The sequence below is a fragment of the Strigops habroptila genome, chromosome Z (assembly GCF_004027225.2).
Source record: "Strigops habroptila isolate Jane chromosome Z, bStrHab1.2.pri, whole genome shotgun sequence".
Taxonomy (NCBI): domain Eukaryota; kingdom Metazoa; phylum Chordata; class Aves; order Psittaciformes; family Psittacidae; genus Strigops; species Strigops habroptila.
Genome location: NC_044302.2, coordinates 89678167 through 89700277, shown reverse-complemented (window position 1 = coordinate 89700277; position 22111 = coordinate 89678167). Strand labels below are relative to the sequence as shown.

General features: G+C 39.9%; 1 protein-coding gene across 1 annotated transcript in view; it reads right to left on the bottom strand.

Moving 5' to 3' along the window:
• ADAMTS12 (ADAM metallopeptidase with thrombospondin type 1 motif 12) overlaps positions 1–22111 on the bottom strand; it is a 152748-nt gene that overhangs the window by 73963 nt on the left and 56674 nt on the right. Inside the window, exons 3-4 of the mRNA XM_030470436.1 lie at positions 21690–21864; positions 313–509 (exon numbers count right to left, since the gene is read on the bottom strand). Coding sequence (XP_030326296.1) covers positions 313–509; positions 21690–21864 — 372 coding nt within the window. The remainder of the gene's footprint in view (positions 1–312; positions 510–21689; positions 21865–22111) is intronic.

Genomic DNA, 22111 nt, shown 5'->3' with positions numbered 1-22111 from the left:
TGTTGCTCTAGCTACCAACCTGAGATCACCAATGAGCAGTGATCAGGGCAGAGAACTTCAGTGGAAAGAACATTACTGCTAGAATTTATAGCTATGAAACTTCTCTCACTTAAACTCCAGAGGAAAATTATGCCTATGCAAAATATAAAGTAAAAAATGCTTTAAAATTCGAAGTTTCAATGAACATATATGAATGATATTACATTTCTTTCAGTGAATGATGTTACAGACTTGTTTCAAGGAGATCAGTAATGAAAGCATCAGTAAAGATGCTTCATTCATCTATCTAAAAAAAGGAAATATTGTACATACCATATTCATTATAGTGAGGATATATGATTCCACATGGTCACTTCCATGATATTCAACCATCTTACTGTCTGCAACCACAAGTGTCTCCACCCATCGCTCTTTGCTGACAGACCGCCGAGAAACCTTTCTGACAGCCATATGATCTTGTTCCCATCTCTCCCTCAGGTGCTGCTGCTGTTTGAAAAAGGTGAGGGTATCTGGAAGAATAAGAAGCAACACTGACTTCAAAGTATTTTCAAGCTTGATTTGAAGTGTATGGCTGTAACACTTGCAGATGGAATGGAAGCATCACAGAATCACAACATGATTGATGCAGGTTGGAAGGGACTTATGCCTGCCACCTACCTGACACACAACAGGGCCAACTCCAAAGTGACACCAGCCTGCTAAGTGCCCTGTCCAGTAATGTTCTGAATATACCCCCCTAGATGGATTAAATACACATGCAGGAGTTATCCTTACTCAAATGCCAGGGATTAAGGTGCAAGACAGAACCAAGCTAAAAAAAATTAAATTGGGGATGTCATTTTCAAGATTTTCTCTTCTGTGGTATGGCTTTAAACTCCCTAATGACACCAGTTCATAGTTTACGATAAAGGATATGCTTTCTCCATGAGCAGTTCTTATTCTCGGCAGGACAGCAGATTAAGGCTGTGGCACATTCAAGATTAGTTTGCTCGCTGCAGGGAAAATACGCCTCAAGAATAGGGATACTTCACCAGTAGGTGTCATCTAAATACCAACCAGGCAGACAAGCCAAGGGCTCCTCAGGGGCTGCCATCCTGTCTGACTGACAGGAAAGCCAGTGCTTCCACTACAATTTTGGGATCTGTGCAGCTAACACTTTTCAGGAATAACTCTTTGCTCTGTAGAGTTGCTATCAGCCTTGCGCTGCAGGGATAACTACCCTCCACTCATTCTAGCTTTGAACACCAGCTGTGTTACCAGGGAAATACGGGGGATATAAATACCATTAGGCCTGAAAAAGAAATGAAGAAATGGCAGTTTGATGGCAACCAGTGGCATTTTTCCAACCCAGAAGCCAAAGAAACACTTCTACAGCGCTGGGATTCCCTCAGTCCTAGGAATAATGAGGAGCATCCTTCCCTATAGATACTGCAGTACCCCTTTTGCTTCTCACTCGTGAAAGAGGATGTCCTGAGGATGTCCTTATTCCAGATGGGGCACATCTGCACACCAGAAAGACAGCTCCTACCTCCAAGTGCTTACAGCCCGTCCAGCATAACCCCCAGTGCTGTGGCAGGGGACAGATGTCCAGCATTACCTCCACCTCCCAGCACTAACTGTTGCTCTGCACTTAGTACTCAGACCACTCTTCCCTTGAAGAATGGATGCCCTGGCAGCTAGGTCCCAAATCTTGTGTTTACACCAGCAGAAGATCTGTTACACCTTTGTAATGAATGCACTGTCTGCCCTTTCAAAGACCTAAATGCAGCCAGAATTTATCATGGCATCTTGCATTTCTACAAAATGTGGCACCACCAGACTATTAATGCTGTGTATAATACACCTCTCAGTGATTGTACATATACAGTAAACCAAAGTATCAAAGGAAGATGCACAGATTTTTAGAAATGAGTTCTCCAAGATCAATCTGAAAGATACCTAGAGAAAGAAATGCTGGCACTGATAACATATTATGTGTAAAATTGAAATATGCCACATTAATAATCAAAATTACAGCACACACATACACATTTAAAACTGAACCACAGTGCACAAGCATGTAGTAGACAGCAGCTCCATTAGTTGACACATACCGTGACCAGTTAGCACTGCACTGCAGCACCAGTTCAGGATTTCAACCAGCACCAGGCACATACCACCAAGAAGCACACAAACCTACAAAATTACACCAGACAGGTTCATCCCAATACTGGAAACCCGTACCTCCCTGGATCAGGATACTGTAATAAAGCTGAAATAATATAATCTGAAGAACAACATCTATTCTATATTGTAGATTCAGAATATAGTAAATAAATAGTTGCGCATTGACTTCTTTTTGCAAGAACTGGCATTTGCATTTTAAAAGATGCTGAAGTACTACTTGCGAAGTACAAAGAACCATAAAACTTTTGATCTGCTTTGCAAGGCAAATAATAATGGAATGTAACAGAAGCTTGAATAAATATAAAAAAATTCCACTAAACATGAAAGATTGTAATTTTTACTATCTATGAACTGTGACAAAAAAGAACCCATGCATATCAGTTTCCTTTGTGATTACCAACCGAAATCCCTTGTCAGTGTCATCCTGTGCTCCCATACAAAGAGACTCTGCCCTGTAGATACGTTAGTAAGTAAAAAAAAAGTTAATAAAGAAAGTTGCCTTCCCACCAAGCCAAGGGACTCAAAGAAAGGCATTCATTTTTGTATCTTAATATTGAAGAATGAGCTGCATGGAAAAACAGGTTGTTGTCTACATGGAAGAATATAATTTGTGAGTAAAGACAAAGAAAGTGGGTGGTTTATTTGGTTTTGTTTGTTTAGAGTCAAAGGAGTTTTGTTGTAAGAGAAGGGAGATGGACTATGACTGCTACAACCTCTATCCTAACCCCACTAACCCAGGCTACAGCATCACTCCTGGTGTATAGCTCAATCTTTGTTCAGCTACTGCAATAGCCACCCCTATGAGGAGCTATTTATGAGCTGCATTCATCAGTCCCTCTTCTACACTTGCATGGTGACCTGGTTTCAGCTGAAACCAAGGCACACGGTTTTCAGCATTCTTTTTTTCATAAAGCACACTTCTCTGTATCTACATTTTTAAGGGGTTTGTGCTGAGAAAAACCTTCTCCACAGCTATTTAAACAAAAAAATCTGTTCAGACTGTGGTTAAGTGATTTGTTTACAGTCAAATAAAATATCACGCCAGCTGTTGGGGTTCGTATTCACATCTAGCAAAGAGTTTTGTTTATTGTCTAGACAGGTGATAGCACTGGAGGTAAAAATGTTTAAAGCCATACAGTGAACAACTCTCAGGGAAAAGTTTGGAGTGCTGGTTAAGCATGAGGCTATGTACCACAGGAAATTTCAGAAGAGATTCAAGTTCTGAAAATTAACTCCAGGTAGCAAAGGGATTCTGCAGACAAACTTCTGCTCGGCAACAGATCCCCTCCAGCGCAGGGATCTAACCTGGAAGGGTGTCATCTAAGGACTGGACCCCTGCTGGTCTCCTGGCAGCTTTCTTAGGTGAAGCAGAGAGGGAGAACTTCTAGGAACTACACTAACATACATGCAGCTCTTCAGTATGGTTCTAATGCTTTTGACTCTTCAAATGATAAAGGTCTCTGTTAAGCTTTTCATTCTGGGGTAAAACAATCTCACCTTTCTTTTACCTTAAATTAGAAAAGTGTTGCAAGTGATTGCAGATTTGCTGAGAAATCTCAGGCATCCTTTTGTCCCGGAATGGAAATCTTGACTAGGAGCCCACCAGTTCAGGAATACCCAAGGGGTGATGGTTAGTCTGAGACATAGTAACATACAGTACTCTCTGAGAAAAGCTTGTTTCCCCATACTCTTCCATCATAAATGCTGAGCACAGCAAACTCCAGTCCTTAGAGTAAAAATGAAGGTGGTGCTGAATAGGTGCAGCATAGTCTAAGACTAAATAAAAAGAAGGCTGCTAAGAGTTTCAGCTACCAAACTCCATGAAAATACTCAGAAAGGAAGTTTCTATCTGTTGTAGGAGATAATTTTGCAGATGTGAGGCTTTTATTAGAAAACCTGATTCATCCAAACAGGTCACATACAATGCTCTGTGAGTTGTATGTGATATCCAGCCACATCACTGCATAACTGGTGCAGACAATAACATTTTGTCAAGTTCTAGATAGAAATGGCTGATGAATTTCAGCAAAAGGGTTGGTTTTTAACATCAAAATCCGAACTGTTTTTAGTGAGAAGTAAAAAAGTCCCCAGAAATTATCTTCATAAACCCTACTTGACAAATTCTACAACTTACAGGACCCTTAACTCTGAGCTACAAGGAAAGATTTTAAGTTAACCGTAAATCCCAACAATATATGGAAAAACAGCACTGCACAAACTTCTCCAGTACAGGTTAAAGCTGTATGGCTTCTGTGTAGAAAAAAAAAGGTATGTTCTCTCTTTTAGCAAATCAATTTCATTTTTTATTAGGTGACAACAGAGCTGTATCAAAATTTGCCAATCCCTGTTAAGAAAGAGCTTTCTAATCTTTGAGAACTAGTATCAATAGTCTCACTATGAAAAACATTCAAGTCTTCTTTGAACAACTCATCCACTCAAAATGTTGCTTGATTAGGGTTCTTTGTTAGTTTCTGGTTTTTTTCTTCCAAAACTCCCGTAAAGAACAGATGTGACTTACCTCACTAAAAGGCCTTATGTGACATTGCCATATCAAAGGCTTTTTTCCCACCTTGTTTCCTTCAGGTGTTGCTTAAGGAAGAGTGCAGCAAACAGTGCAACACAAGGGGACCTTCAAGGTGCTAACTGCACACAGCCGCCTTTCAGCATCTTTGGAGATACACGGGGCTTTGAAACAGCAAGGTGAAAATGTCTGGAAATTTCCAGGGGAGGAGAATGCAGGCTATGAATGAAGGCTGTCAGACAACCAATTTATGTCTCAACTTTCTATCCTCACCTCCTTTCTCTTTGCGCAAGAGGTCTTTCATTTTTACCACTCTGTATTATCCACAGTCAAAATATTACATCTCCGGACATGAGGTATGAATGATGCTAGACTAATAAATCCCACACTGTTCAGAATTTGCTATGTTATGATTTTTTCTATGGCCTTCACTTTGTTCTAAGACATGTCTTTAGATATTTTAAAAAAATACTACTGTTTTGGGTTAAGTTCTTCAAGAGGTCAATAAACTCTTTGGAACAGAGTCACTGTGCAAGGGAAGATGAATAAACATGTGAAATCATCACTAATGACACTCACCTACCACTAAAAAGCATACACAATTCCAACCATAGACTAAATACAGGAAAGGCTGAGGAGTGACTCAGCTAATAAGACTTAAAAGGCTAGTAAGGCAGAAGAAATAAATTCTGAAATGTGATTATTTTCTGACCAGCTTTGGGGATTTCCCAGGACAGTACTCTAGCCACCACTCTTTTGGATAAATGTGAAACCTTCTTTTTCACTCATTAAGGAGGAGAGCAACACTAACAGTAGATTTACAGCAAGAACTTACTAATTATTTACAAAACTCAAACACAGTAAGTGAACCTCTTCCCCTATTCTAACTATCTGCTGAAATAATGTGGCTATATTGAAAAGCTCAGTGAAACCAAATACACTAAAATTCTACACACATTGTATCATATAACACTATTTTATTATATTTATTTTATCGTATTATATACAATCATGGTTATAAATGTCCATAACAAACTAAGCCTGGATGCTGACAATGCCAGAGTAAGGACTCACATGCTATACAGAAAAACTGTTGGAAAACAAGGAAGAAAGGTTGTGAATTTAAAACACAACAGGTAACCAAAACAGCTCTCTTTACAAGCATTTCTGAAACAGGCTAAGCTAAATCACACAAATGCTTTATGAGTGTGAAGCAGTGTTCACAAAGGAAACTATTACAGATATTTAATCACATATTTTCCCATGTTGACAACTGCCAAGTCCCAACAAAAACAAGCACAAAGAAAGAAAGGTTACAACTCTGCAAGCCTTGTTTAACATTCCTGCTGTCAAAAACATACACTATCAAACAGTGGAGCTACACCACTCTAATCCAGAATGAAGCTAAAATTGGACCTGTGTTGACTGATGCACTCAGATACTGCTGCTGAGTGTGTCTGCCGCTCATTGCCACTTACACTAGAAGGATGGAATTATAAATGTTCTGAGCCACTGGCATCAGGAGATACATAGACAACAATGTTGTGGGAAACAGCTATGCCTGGAGCTGCCTGCATTTTGCACTTAATTCTCCTTCTGCCTGAACGTTCTTTCCAGGGATTCCCAAGTCAATAGGGGACAATAAAAAATTATAGTTGCATAGGTTGGTTTTCTAGGAGCATATTACTTAATCTCGTTTGAACTTTCCATGCTCATTCACTTAGATTCACAGAATAACTTCAATGGCTGGTTCCTCTTATTTTGGTGAAAACATTAATGCGATGGATTAGTAGAACAAGGTGACTTTTCTATGAATTAATCTAGCACTTGGCAAAACAGCATCTGAAAACAATTCAACTTGCAGCGTAATCCTATTTTAATTTGATGAAAAACAAGTATCTTCTAAAATAGAATACATCTCACTGTAAAGCAAATTTGCAGATTAAAAATTCTCAGTAAATTATGTTTTAATGTCTCTTACCAAATAATTTAAGAACTGTTGACCTAAGAATGACAGAGAAATGCCATTTTGGAGAGCCATTATGATGTAAATGAGAATTGAAACATATGGGCTTTATTAATAATTTTCCTTATTACATATCTTTATGAAAATTCATTTGTGCGAAATTAATGCAAATAACTGGAAGTGGCATCTTGAAGTAATTGTCTGTGCTTTGTCAGGGTTGATCTGCTTTCCAGTGAGGTTAACGAAATAGTATCCAGCAGCTCTTGAATCAGACTCCAAAAATTTCTATTAATGTTCTATAAATTTCATTCACGTAATAATGAAGCAAACCAAAAGTGGTTATATGCTGGTGATCAGAGGTCACCAATCTACAAATCAGGAATAAGAATAAGGCTAAAAGGCTACAAGGATCTTATTCACTACAAGAAAGACATTGAGTTGCTGGGGTGAGTCCAGAGAAGGGCAATGGAACTGGTGGAGGGTCTGGAGAACAAGTGTGATGAGGAGCAGCTGAGGGACCTGGAGGTGTTTAGTCTGGAGAAGAGAAGGCTCAGGGGGGACCTTATCGCTCTCTACAACTGCCTAAAAGGAGGGTGAAGTGAGGTGGGGATCGGTCTCTTCTCCCAAGTAACAAGTGATAAGACTGAGTGCTGTACCACAGGGACTTGGGAGAGCCATTCCTCTTGGGCAAAAGCCATTAATGCAGGAAAATCCATTAAGGCAGCTTATGCACCCACACCTACTTACTGAAATTCACAATGTTGAATCTAAAACTGGTGAACATTAGCAGTCCTCACTTCAAGAAAGGATGACTGAGAATAATCACATTTGATTCAGGGATTCTAAGTAAAGCGGTGCATTTCCTTGTGCAAACATTTTACTTCAGGAAAGTTGTGCAGCTCCTCTTTTATCAGACACCAAATTCTCCATGGCACAGATACCTACCAAAGTCCTAAAATATGTGAAAAACCTTTAAAATATCGGAGAAATTTTTAAAATACAGAGGAAACATTTCCTACTGTTCCCCAATACAACCACAAGCTGAAGTACAGCAAAGGAGGCAGGTATGTCAGCGTAATGCTCTCCTCCGGTCCATAACACATGCTTCCTTCCACACTCATAGAATCATAGAATGTTTTGGGTTGGAAAACACCTTAAGATCAACTAGTTGCAGCCACCTGCCATGGGCAGGGATGCCTCACACTAGACCATCACTCATCCATCCTCCAGCCAGGGTGTAAGTTTCCTCTGGTTTGACCAGGCATAAACAGCTGTAGAGCAGAAGGGGAGGGTTTGGGATTCCCCTTGAGAGAAAACAAAAGGCCTCTCTTCCCACCTGCAGTCTTGCTCTGCCTTCTTCAAGCAGCTCAAGATGACCCTGCACCTCCCCGGAGAGGATTGACTGCTGCTTCGTACACCCAAGATGCCCACAATGGCTTTTTCAGCCTTGCAACAACTGAGGAAGGACTCGCTCCACACAGATACCCTTCACAAGATCCTCCCTGTACTATCACTGTCATCACAAAAACAATATGCCCAGCACTATTTTGCCTGTTTATGCTCCCCCGTGCAGAATCAGAAATGTTCGGTGTGTTTAAGAGCCTCCTCTAGGTCTCCAAGAGCCAAATGTGCACTGCAGTAACTCACCTCTGGCTCACCATTTCCCTTCAATTAATACAGCAAAACCAGCTACTTGCATCTCTCTGAGCTTGTAAACTATAAGCACAGAACCAGCTGGGACCAGCTGCTCCTGCCTCCTCTCATGGAGGGATAGAAGTCAGAGGCAAACACACACAGGCAGTCCACAGCAGCCTTGAGATGCCACCACTCCAGTGTTTACCAAGCCTGTTGGGTGGTCCCAAAACAGGATGCAGCCTCCCTGCAGGCTGTGATCCTGCTCCAGCCCCAGCATGTGTGTCCCCCACAGACATCCTACTGGGTACATGAATGCATCGAGTCTCTACAAAATCTAATAGCTATTGAGTAGCTGCTCTGGTGGCAGTCTCTTGTAATTAACCAAGGAGTTTCATGCTCCCTGAATAAAGATTTCTGTTACGATGGGTGGTCACAGTCTAGATACGCTCAATAAAGAAACAGAAACTTAACAGTATTCCATAATAATCAACTGTCTCTAGCTTCCAATCACATCGTATGTTTAAAAACACTAATCAAATTTGCTCTTCATTATCTCCATTGACTTCTGGAAATCAATAGCAGTTCTATCAATCTCAGTAATTATTTCCAAATATTGTAATTTGTAGGTTTTTGCATTTGAGCAATATTACCAGTACACTAGGCCTCTACTTTACAGATACTCATCTCATGTGTTTTCTACACAGAGATTATTTTTGATAGCACCTTAAAAGACACTACGTTTCACCTCTCCTTATAATTCCTTCATTCACTCTCCAACAAAGAGAACAAAAACTGATTATAACAGATTGGGAAAAAATGTGTCAAGAGGTGAAACTTCACAATGGAATCCAGTATACCTTGTATTTGTTATTAGTAGTTAAGGCTAATTAAATAACAAAAGTTGAGCGCCTTAATTCACAGATTGTAGTAATGTTTCCTGACCACTGATGATCTATGAAGCATTTACAAGACAGTTTAAAAAAATGGCATTTCTACACATATGAACAAGCCAACAAAAGAAGAGCCACAAATGATCACTCAAACATTAACTCACTTTTAGCTGGACATAAACGAAAACTGTACAAATTACTGGGTTTTTTTCTCACCCAAACCAATTGATCCTTCAACTAAAAAAAGGCTCAGAAACACTATTCCGTAAGAGCAGTTAGTAATGACCAGCATTCTTGACTTCTGTGAGTTAGCATAGAGAGTATTCACCAAAATACGACTACAACATTCATTTCTGACATTACTACAATGTTTAACTGGTTGTCTCTACAACTGTATATTTAAGTGATGGAGGAAGTACTGTTCTGACACATGAATACAGTCCAGATCTGCAGGAAAAATTTTAAGTCAAGTCTGCTACTTTTGTCACCAAATATGTAGATTCAGGTCAACTGAAACTATTCATATATTAATGTTCATACTTTAAAATCAACTGTCAAACACCATAAAAGTAAGATGCGTCACTTCAATACTTTCAAAATGAAACTTTTTTCAAAACTACGCAACCTTTTCAGCCTGAATAGTTCTGTTTACTTAAAATTGGCTGAAGAACGTGAAAGCTAAAAATGGTTCATTTCACCCTAGGAAACAAAAATGCTTTATTCGTGTCTGAGCAGAATGGTTTTAAACCTGAAATACCTTTCTGGTTTTCCTTTTGTTTTTTTGACACAACAAAATCACATTTCAGAGTGCACTCTCATGTATGTGTCATTTTTCTCTTATCAAATCCCTCTTATTTTCCAGCTTGACCAATGAACCAAAATTTTTTGAGCAAAAAAACCAACCCCTAGTCATAACTTGGCAGTTTCAAGCAGAAATCTCTCCTGAAAACTTGCTATTGTATCTCCATATAGAGAAGCAATCCTCATACACTTTTATTTGACTTTTCTATTTTGGAGTTAAGAGAGGCTCCACTACTGTAATACAACTGCCTTATTCCTGCTTGACCTTCTGCTATAACACACTGACACCTCTGGCTTTCTGTAAATGTCATCCTTACATTTCTAAGACATCCTTGCTGGCAGAGCTTTACAGCCTCGCTGTCCCAGGAGAGATACTCTGCCACGACACAGAGCACCCACCACTAACTTGGTTCTTCTCCAGGTGATGTGCTCTTTGGACATATAATGCCACCCCTGAAACTTCATGAAGCAAAATGGTACTCCATACTCCCAAGTCCCCTCTGTCATAACAAAAAAATGCAACAAGAATTTGCCCCATCAGGCTTCTCCTACTCCAGTAAGTTCATTATATTCAGGGAACAAACACACTCAGATTTTTATTAAAGAAGGTTTTCATTAAACCTTCTTTATTAAAGTGGATAGTTCCCAGCATGGCTTCAGTATGGGCCAATGAGCATGCTATCAAGCAATTCCTGAGCATGGCACAGGAGTGCATGCAGACCGGGAATCCCCCTCAGTAGTCAAGATCTGGCCACTCTGTTCAAGAAGCTGGGAAAATTTAATGGATGCTCACAGACTGTTCTATGCCACTTGGCAGCAATGCCAAAGAATTCTGGACTATTTCATTTATTAGCACAAACATGGTGTCATTGTGCAGGAATAGTGGTTGCCATGAATATATCTACAGTGTTACAGTATAAGAGTAAATGCCAGCTCCTCACCTTACAGATAAAAAGTAATCCTGTAAAACAGAATATACAGGATAGGGAATACCACTGGCATCTTTTAAACAAAATTTTTCAAGCAAAGTTGTTAAAGAGGATGTCTGTTTATGTTCTTCATATAAACCGCCTGCCTTTGTGGCTATTCTGTATATTTACAATGTCAGGGTGTTGCTACGCGTTCTGGCATTGGATTAGTATTTTCAGGGTATTTTTATCACTCAGTTACTAAACTATGTTCACATTTCCAAGAGAAATAGTTTCTACTTCAGCTTTCAAAATGCACAGCTTAAACTGTGACATTGCAAATAATCTCTTTCAACACATCCATAGAGAGGTCTCTGCGTGTCCACAGAGAGGCATGGGAACTGGGGAGCTTAGCTGAAACCACCCCAGTTGGCATCCCCTTACTCTTTGGCCACCACAAAAACCTTGGGTACATTTCAAGAAGACAGATTTGCCTATTTTAACTCTTCCAGATGAGAAAATAAGTCAAGGATTCAGCTAAAAATATCTTTCAAAGACTGGATTTGAGTTCTCCAGCTATAACATGACAGTCCAATTATAAAGCTCTAGACAGAAACAGATGATTTCACATACAAACGTAAGCTGGGCAAAATAATAATAAAAATAAATAATAAAAATGGTTCTAGAGAGATCTTTGTCTCAGTATTTGCAGAAATCACTGGTTAAGAAATTTGACCCCAAGTCATAAGTATCTAAGTTAAAATGTATGAGAATGCATTTACTTATATATATTAATGAAGCATTTATTAATATAAACATGGGATTATTTCACTGAGCACTAACAATGAGAATTTCCTGGTCTTATAACCACTAGTTTAAAAATTGTCTCTTAGCTGCCCTGAAATCCTGACTTATAAACCAAAAGGACAGGAGAATACTAAGACAATTACACTTAGATTACACTTTCCTTCTTTCGTACATCTTAACTTAGGTCTATTAACGTAGAAGACAGAACCATTTTTTTGAAAACTACCAGCAGGTAGCCTCTATGTCAGCCATTGACTACCTACTGCATGTGTAGGTACCACTGCGTATGAGTACCTACTGTGTAGGTACCTACTGTATATGAGTACCACTGCATGGGCTAAACAATGTTTGAAGTTTTAGGCAGAATTCTGAGAGTGACTTTTTCCTTGGATTCTGGTTTCTGATCAGAGACTGGTTGTCAGGGGCATTATAACCTGTTGGATCTCATGATCCTGTTAATTTGCTTTCATCTTTGTCATGTAAAGGGTGGAGGTTTATCAGTAACACCAGCCATAATTAACTGGACTCCCTGTGGTTTGCAGCCTACAGAAATCTATGCCAGAATCCTTCACAGAAGGGAGCTATTTGGGCTCCCACACTAAAATGCCAAGAAGTTTGAGCTTTGAAATTTGCACTCCTGTGGAAAGAGAATCAAGCAAAGCCCTATTAACAGACTCAGCCTCTGTTCTTTTTTAAACGACAATCTGAGTTTTCATTTGCAGAAAGTCCTTGGCTCCTCTCCTCTCCAGGTGGACACTTGAGACCAAGAGAGCAATATGCAGACAGGTTTGCCTGAAACATGCAATTCATACACACCATAGAACAGTATGATTAATTACAAATTAAGGAGAGAAAAATGTCCCAAAGCTGGATAATGATGTATAAAACTAGGTTACATCCATCAGTAGGGGAAGGGGCTGTTCAGTAATCCATACCCCAATGTTAAGGCTATCTCCACTTGGGCAGCTTTCAGCTCGCCTGCCAATGTGACCTGTCTGTGCTTTGCAGGAAACTCCCTTCTTTTACTGCCCTTCTTCCCCACTGCCTCCCTGGCAGATGAAATATTATCCCTCTCTTCTCCTTCCATCTCCTCTGAGGAAGACCTGACTGACAGAAGTACCTCATGAGGAGCAATGGATGCAATAGGGACACTGAAAAGAAAATACCATAAAGCAGAGTGGTTCAGTGAATATTTTACCTGGAGAATGTCAGGTAAATAATACAGAAAATGTCAGGAATGATCCCTTGTTAAAACTGCAGCACCTGAAAGAAAGCTTTGATCCAAATCCAAACCTCCACAGAGATGAGGGGAATCCAGACTAGGGGCTCAACTGATAACAGTGCAGATCAGAGAGGAAGGAACTTGATTTAGCTTGCTTTAGAGCTCAGGCAGGCAGTTAACCTGCTGCTCATTCTAAGTTTGGCAAAATGGAAGGCTCAGACTGAGGCCGTGTTTTAACTGTGTTAAAAAAGCATCTAAACTCTCTCTACAGCTTCAACTCAAACACTGTATTGCAGCTGAACAAAAGAGAAGACCTGTTTTAAAATGAGTACAATCAGAGACAGCACGGAACTAGAGCTTCTCTTTTGAAGAAATTAATAGAGGACATCAAGGCTTTGGACTTCCTATTTGCACAAACATTAATTTTTGGGCAGTGTTTCTTGAGACTGATTAGAATCATTTAAAAGAGGCTTTCACTAATTTAACAGTCTAATTTACGTGCACAACGACTTCATCATTAGTTACTTACAGAGGACAGTTTTTTCAGCTAAGCTGCCTGATTACATGCTGTTTGCTGAAGTAAAAGTTGAGTATTTGCAAGAGAAGAAAAGTAGAAAGTGAGTAAGGGACCATGGCAATAAAAAATAATAATAATAAAATAGAAAAAAAGTGGAAAAGAAAAAAATCAATCAATATTCTCTTTTATGCTCTTTCTTATAGAAACCTGGACATGCCACAGTAATTCCACAAAGTCTTCAAACAAGCGCAGCATTGAAGAGCATAAATAAATATATTTTAGATACTTTTAGCATACCAATCTTACCTTTTTTCTTTTTGACAATTCCTTTCCCTAGAAAGAAAAAAAATTGTGTGTAGTTCTGTATGATCTGTAAGTGAATAGTGTCTCTCCAGTCTGTTATTTACATACAGTTTTTTCAGGACAGTTCAGAAACAGCACACAGTAAAGAGATACTATTTGCAAAGATACCTTTCAACAGGTAACCTTTACATAAACACCACAAAACTGAGGAACAAATCTCACCCTACAAGGTACCTTTCACAACTAATCAAATCCAGCTATAAAGTCCAGCAAGTCACTAAATCTATGTTGAGACAGAACTTTTTCTGCAGCAACCAAACGCGAAAACACTTCAGACAAAGACCTGTGTTAAAAATAACACCCTGCACTCCAAAAGATGAGCTCTGCAAACTGCTGTCTAGTGAAATTGCATCTACTAAACACTGTCTCAAGCAGCTCAATATTGCCAGAAATTCATTATGAGAATGGTCCTGATAAGCACCCATCACTGGAGCTAAGAACTTCATCTTTCACCATGGAGATAATCAGGAGTGCAGAATGAGATTTGTGCACACCATAACATGCTATCAAATAAATGTTATTTGTGTATGGTGTAGGTGTAGGCTAAGTCTAGATACAGCCACACTTCTCCCTAAAAGAGAGCTTACAATCCTCTGACTGAAGTAGTGCTGGATAGGAAAAAAATCTTACAGCCTCCTAAGAAATGCAGTTACCTGCATTTCAAACTAATCATACAGCTAAAATCTATGCTGAGAGGAGTATTAGGATCTCCTTTTAAGTTCAACTCATCCAGAGGAGTCTCTCCAAGTACACAAAAAGCATCCAAGTTCAAGCAGCTACTGGGACATGCAAAGTGAAGAACACCAGTCCCAAGCCAGGAGTGGACAAGCTGCAAGGACACCGTGTTTCATGCAGAAAAACTTTGCTCAGACACCTGTTTAAAGCAGGTCACGTATGAGGAGAGGCTGCCAGAGGTTCATCAGGGACAGACAGACTTCGGAGAAACTAATAGTGAACACTGAGCCCATATCAGCGCATTAGCCCCAGAGCACAAGTCCAGTGCTTCTCAGAAGAATTACAAATCTGTGATCTGCCCAGAAATAATAAGGTAACTGTAGCTTCTTTTTAGAAAGTTCAGAGAGAGTTCAGTATGACTGAGAAATCTGGCACTAACCAGACCAAAAGCTGAACAGCTTTGCCAATACTACACCATTAATGGGTCAGGTTCTAAGCAAATTTTCAAACTCTTGGAACAAAAATGTTTTTTAATGCAGCTTAGCTTTCTGGGTTTTTTATTGCAACTGTGGAAATAAGCTTTACAATTGTTCCAGGCTAGTGTTACCCTACAAAAGAGAAAGGGATGGCATGTAACAATTTAATTTTAGAGCTTGCTATTGCTCTCTGAATCAATACTGCAGCCATTTAACATTTACATTACCAAAGCATATGTTTACCCAATCAATGGCAATACTCAGAAAGTCCAATAGTATCCCTCACAGTTTCATACAGAAAGCTGTAGACACAGAGCAAGAGCAGAATGTATTCCTCTATGACAGTACATTGTTAGACATGCCGAACTAAGTTCAGTTTGGATCCAGACTGACAGTCCTCACTGTGCAGAGTGGTTAAACAAACTGTTTCAATGAAGACATGGAAGAGACCATAGTCTACTCTTTAAACTACAGGAAAGCAAATGCAGTAAGCAAGCATGGTGTAGCAAACACTGTTTTTTTCCAGTGGCACAGAGACTGAACAAAAAGACTCCACTGAAAAACAGTGAGTCAGATTTTTCCCTCCTTATAGTTTCGATCCAAATTGTTTGGAAGATGGCCTGCCACAGAACTTTGAAATATATTCAGTCATTGAATGAGGAAAGTTCTGGGTTTGGCTCTGCACTCATTAAAGTGGAGACAAAGAACTGCACAAAATACAGTATTTTATTCCCTTCTCCTCTGCCAATATTTCTACTGCATGTAACTATAGCCTAGGCAGCTCCCAAGGACAATTCATACCAAAAGCCAAAGACAACATATTAGGATAGGATGTGTCAGCCTTTGACAATGACAGTTCTTCACTATCTACAGAAGGAGCCAGGTTCTAATACAACTAGCCTAAACTCAAGTATTTAAGTGCTTGGCTACTCAAGTAATTATAAATACATCTATCAAACATCTCTATGCTAATGAAACCTGGAATGCTTTGTATTGTGTTTGTGTGCCAAGGTTTTGGTAGCAGGAGGAGCTACAGGGGTGGCTTCTGTGAGAAGCTGCCAGAAGCTTCCCCCATGTCCAACAAAGCCAGCACTAGCCGGCTGTCAGACAGACCTGCTGCTGGCCAAGGCTGAGCCCATCAGTGATAGTGATGGCACCTTGGGGATAACACGTTTAAGAAGGGGGAAAAGTTGCTGGGCAAAAGCAACTGCAACTGGAGAGAGGAGTGGAAATATGTGATAGAAACATCCCTGCAGACACCCAAGTCAGTGAACGAGGGCAGGAGGTGTTCCAGGAGCCAGAGCAGAGATTCCGCTGCAGCCCATGGCGCAGACCGCGGTGAGGCAGGCTGTGCCCTGCAGCCGATGGAAGTCTATGGTGGAGCAGAGATCCACCTGCAGCCTATGGAGGTCCGTGGTAGAGCAGATATCCACCTGGAGCCCAGGGGGAACCCCACACTGGAGCAGGGGGATGCCCAAAGGAGGCTGTGATCCCGTTTTAAAATTTGGGTTTACTTCTCTTTATCCTGCTGACTTGATTAGTAATAAATTAAACTAACTTCCCCAGACAAGTCTGTTTTGCCCATGATGGTACTTAGAATCATAGAATCATAGAATGGTTATGGTTGAAAAGGACCTTCAGATCACCTAGTGCCAACCCCCCTGCCATGGGCAGGGACAACACACACTAAACCATGTCGCCCAAGACTCTGTCCAACCTGGCCTTGAACACTGCCAGGGATGGAGCATTTACTCCTTCTTTGGGCAACCTGTTCCAGTGCCTCACCACCCTCACAGTAAAGAACTTCGTCCTTATATCTAACCTGAACTTGACCTGTTTCAGTTTGAACCCATTCCCCCTTGTCCTATCACTACAGTCCCTAAGGAAGAGTCCCTCTCCAGCATCCTTATAGGCCCCCTTCAGATATTGGAAGGCTGCTATGAGGTCTCCACGCAGCTTCTCTTCTCCAGGCTGAACAGCCCCAACTTTCTCAGCCTGTCTCCATACGGGAGGTACTCCAGCCCCCTGATCATCCTCATGCCACTCCTCTCGACTTGCTCCAGCAGCTCCATGTCCTTCTTAGGTTGAGGACACCAGAACTGTACACAGTGTTCCAAGTGGGGTCTCATGAGAGCTGAGTAGAGAGGCAGCATCACCTCCTTTGACCTTGATGAGTGATCTCTTCCTGTCCTCATCTCGACCCACAAGCCTTTCGCTATTATCTTCCCTTCCCTTCCAGCTGAGAAGGAAGAGTGACAGAGCAGCCTGGTGGGCACCTGGCCTCCAGCCAGGGTCAACCCACCACAATCTTTTTCATTGCCTAGCAAGGCTACACACTTGCACCTGCTAATTTGTTAGAAGTAACAGGATTTTTGACAGCAAACTGAAATGAACACAGAAGTATTCTTAAATTCAATGCCAGATACCAGAAACAAAACATTGAAGGAGTATTATCTTTCCAGCACATGATCCAGAGATTTTTAGAAACAGGAGGGAAAAGAAAAAAAAGAAAGTTAGAATCTTCTGCTTTTGTTTCATTTGGGAGCGTGGGGAGGGGGGACATCTCTTGACAACAGTTAGTAGCAATTGATTCATCCATTGCTAGAACAAACCAGGCATCATGTTTTTGTTTCCCAGGTACCCCACCCCTGAAATGCTAAATCTCCTGCTGTCTGCACATGTGGGCATTCATGTTTTCAGCCCAATGCAGACTGTTTCAGAGATGAGAGATACTCCATCTACTCCTGTAAGCTGTCTGGTTTATGTTCCTGCTTTGAAATAGACATCACTCTAACTGAATGTCTCTATTCGCTCTTTTTTCACGGCAAACATCTTATAACAGGTTAGTAGAGCCTCTGTAGAAAGCAGAGGGATACAGGGAGAAGGTTGCTTTTCCTTGCGTATGTTGAATTGATCTCAGTTACTACAATTCAATGCATGAGTTGTATAAAATTATGCAATAATAGTCTCTATGTTTTGGAGAAACTAAGCAAATTAAGCTGAGTAGTAAATGATGTGGTTAAATACAGGATAAACAAACACTGGAAGAATGTCAGCATCATTCTTCGAAAGATATGGAAGTTACACAGTATGTACCAGGGGTTCTGCCAGCAAGCAAGGCAGCTTCCATTGGCCACAAAGTTCTTCCAAAAAAAGATAGGCAATCCTTTGAGAATAAAACAGTGTCCTGGGTTTTTTTTTCTTCCCTCCCTCTTCCAAGTGGTTAAACAAAGAACTTCACTGTCAAAAGCCAAGACTAACAGTTTATACTGTACACTTGCAGACAGAAAAAATGAAGAGAATGCTCTGGCAGTATCAAGTTAATCATCTAAAAGCAAGACCATAACTGAGTAAAATCCTACACTCAGGCATAATTCTTAGGAAGAACAACAGGTAACTATTGTCTGAAATAGATTAATGGCATTCTAGTCACCTGCTAAATTAACTATGCCACCCAGACATCATTCAAAAGACTTAAAAACCAGTTTTGCACAGATGATGTTGCTCTGCTCCTGCAGCTCACTTCACCCCTCTACTCATTTCACACAACACCTGACCTCTGTCTCCTGCCTCCCACCCCAGCCTTACCCCATCACAGCTCCAACGCAAAATTGGAATCATAGAATCATAGAATAGTTAGGGTTGGAAAGTACCTTAAAATCATTTAGTTCCAACCCCCAAAAGCAAAATTTTCAATTATAAGATTTATAACTGCAGACAATGAGTTGAAGGTCCACGTACAACCCAAACTAATCCTAACTTCTGACCAGTGTGGAATTTATCTACCAAATCTTTTCAATGCCAGAATGAGGGTAAAGTACATGACAACTTCTGTTCACTGAAAGCTCCAATGAAGTATTCTCAGAAATCTATTTTAATACCCTAAACCAATTTATACAGCCTACTGCAGCAATCACTAAATTGCAGTCTGAATAAACTCAATTACCCTGCTCTACTGAGCAAAGAGCAAACTGACCACCTCATCAGTCCAAGAAAAAGATGTCCCTCTATTTTTATCATAACAGTCCCATTTGTTCTTAGTGAGGAAGGGCTTTGTTACATAACAGCAATTTCATCCACAAACTTCACAAAACTTCTCCATTTTGCAGCTCACAAACAAATATCAGACTGCACAAAACCAAAGAAATGGGAGGACATCTTTTCTTATTCTGCAGAAGGGAGGATAGTTCCTTCTCTCTTGCATTATAACTTGGGGCACAGTCAAGTTTTTAAGATAACCTGTTTAGAAAAACAAAACAAATCTCCCTAGTTTCCTCTCCTGCAGATATAAATGGTTAGAGAAGTTATTTATAAAGCTCTGGGCCACTCTTCCTTTGGCATTTTTGCTATTTCTTACAGAGATTTCAAATGATAAATCAAGACAACAGCTTGTAATGTACAGTATCATAATGCTACATACAAGTTTAGCACTCACATTTGAATGCAGCTAATGTCTGAGTCATCTGGCAGTTGTCTAAGCAGTAGTGGAAGTGTACAGCACAAACCTAAGTTATAATTTGCATCATTTATCACAGGAATTTGTCTTCAGATATCTATAACTGTTAAAGATACTGCAAATTATAAACTAATTTAATCACTGCAGAAGTACAGGGATGTAACTGATGCTAAGTATGCAGATGAGACGGATGACAGGTTGGAGCCTGGAGATTCATGTGGTTGTTGCCACAGTAAAAGTCATGAACACACTGTACAGGGCTTCTTCACAGAAGAGGTGACAAGGTCCCTGCATTAAAAAAAAACAACCTGAAAAAAGACTGCACAGGAGGTCAGCATGCTCTATCTATTCCTCCCACATTAATTCCTCTCTTTTGATTTTGCCGATACAATTGCTCTTTATATTCCTTGACTGACAGACAGGTTAGTTCTGACTAAAAGATTACTATTACCACTACCCAACTTTGTGTGCTGACTTGAAAGCATCCAAGCAAAATTCACCACTACTTTTTTGCCTGGGTACACAAAAGGTTTCCCAAGCACAAGTCTTAGAAATGACACAAACGTCTTAAGTTTAAAAAACAAACAGAATCAGAGCTCAAATAAACAAAAGTATACAGTCTGTATGATCAAACTTGGTCCACAAAGTAAAATACTTGATTCCGAAAACCAGTTCCCACAAGAGATATGGCAGGCAACTCTTCCATCAGTTAAGCCCCATCCCAGTGAGGACAAAGTTAGGGCTGAGAATACAAACTGGTCATAATATTTAATCTATAAAACATAATTCCTTTCTACAACTGAATGTGAACTGTAAATTAAAGTAATTTTGTTTTAAAGTAATCCCAAAAGGCATTACTGTAGGACATCTGTGATATCGTGTGGGTGTACTAGGCTTCTGGTATCAAATTTTACAGCATGAAGTGCAAAGGTCTTGAAAAGAGTCAACTTACCCCCTTTAAAATTTATTTATGCACCAACTATTCCCCAAAGCCCATGCAGTGAATATATTTAGCACAGAAAGCAAGAATTTGCTCACTTTCCTTTTTTGTTCTGTATTTCACTGCTAACAAGAGCAATTGCCCTGACAATGTATAGTGTAAACAGATGAGGCCAATGCCTTTCTTTTTTCTAACCTGTTGAAGAGCTGGCTACAACAGACGTGAGATAATAGAACATACCATACAAATCACAAGTCAGGGTCGAGGAACCAATGATTGTTATATCCTGTCACATGAAATTTAGTGGAGCTGACTTGTTGTTTGCTTCTGCAATTTATCAATTCAAATTACACAATAAAACATATTACACGGTAAAACTTCAGCAGTAGTAGTGACTGAGGATTAAAAATTCCTACATTCTTCTTTTTTTTCCAGCCCCTTGAATAGAACCAGCTACTCTAACCATTAACCTGTGAAAGACAGAAACACACCCCTACATATTCTGCATTTCTATTTGTATGTAACTCAGGGCTCACATTATTTAGGTTATTATTCGTTCTCCCTACCAATACTGTACCTTTTCTAAAGTTTGGTGCAGACTCAGATTGAAGGCCTCCCACATCAGAGAACCAATGGAAGCTCTGTAATTTTTGGTATGAAGTCAATTAAGGAAATTATTTTAATAAAGTAAGTTACTCACTCTGTAATTTTGAGATGCCAGCTACCCTCTAGATATAATCTGCCTTTCCAGGATAGCGTATTAGTTTATTTTCCCAAAAGACATGATGCTGAGTATTACTGCACCAATATTTAAGTTATTTTTACTTACACTTCTACAAAAACACTTTGTTGTTGATGCCCTGCACTCCACTTTCAGAACAACCAAATAAAAGTCTTTAAATATTCTGGTAACTATCACAGAGAATCTAGAAATCCTAAACTCAAACCATGGATTAGAGGAGGAATATTTTATGTTGAGGCCAGCATCTGCATGGAGTGAGAACTGCTTTGTTAAAAATAATGACTGCGATTCTCGTCATCCGAGAAGTACTCACGAATTCAAGTCAAACTTACCAAACAGTTATGGTTGCAGAAAAAACAGTCAGGGGTAGAAAGGATCAATGTGTGAAAAACACATCCCAGCTGTAAGGGGGATTGAAGTTTTCAAAAAGAACCTAGATGGGTCACTCCTGATGTGTTTTGACTGAAATTCTCTCATTCTGCATAATCTCTTTTTATAGAATTTTAAAAAGCCTGGCAGAAGGAAAGGCACGCAACATTGGAAAATAAAAGCTGCTTAAAAGGATGCAAAAAGCATATAGGGAGAAAGCCAACAGTATTTGTACCATTCAATCCACATGGTTGTTGTTTTTCCATCAGGATTGCCCGTCTTCTCCTTAAAGCATTTTGAAGGATATTTGCCCCATAGACAATATGGGGATGGGGTGTTCCCTCCTTCTGTGGATGCTTTTTAATGGGCTCAATGAAGTAATCCCCATGGGGCAGATGGAAATATCCAGTCTGAAAATAAGCACAAAAGAGTTAATCTCTACTGTCCAGTACTGGAAATCACAAATAAAACAGACTCTTTTCATATCAGCATTCCTGACTCTTTCTCATAAGGCAGTCAATACACCGCAGAAATATGAAAACAACAGGTTTTCAGCATTTATTTTGCTGCATATATCGAGGTTGCTTTGCACCTTACGAAGGCGTAACGGTCCAAAGGGGAATAGAAAAAATATCTACTTCCTAATAATCTGAAATC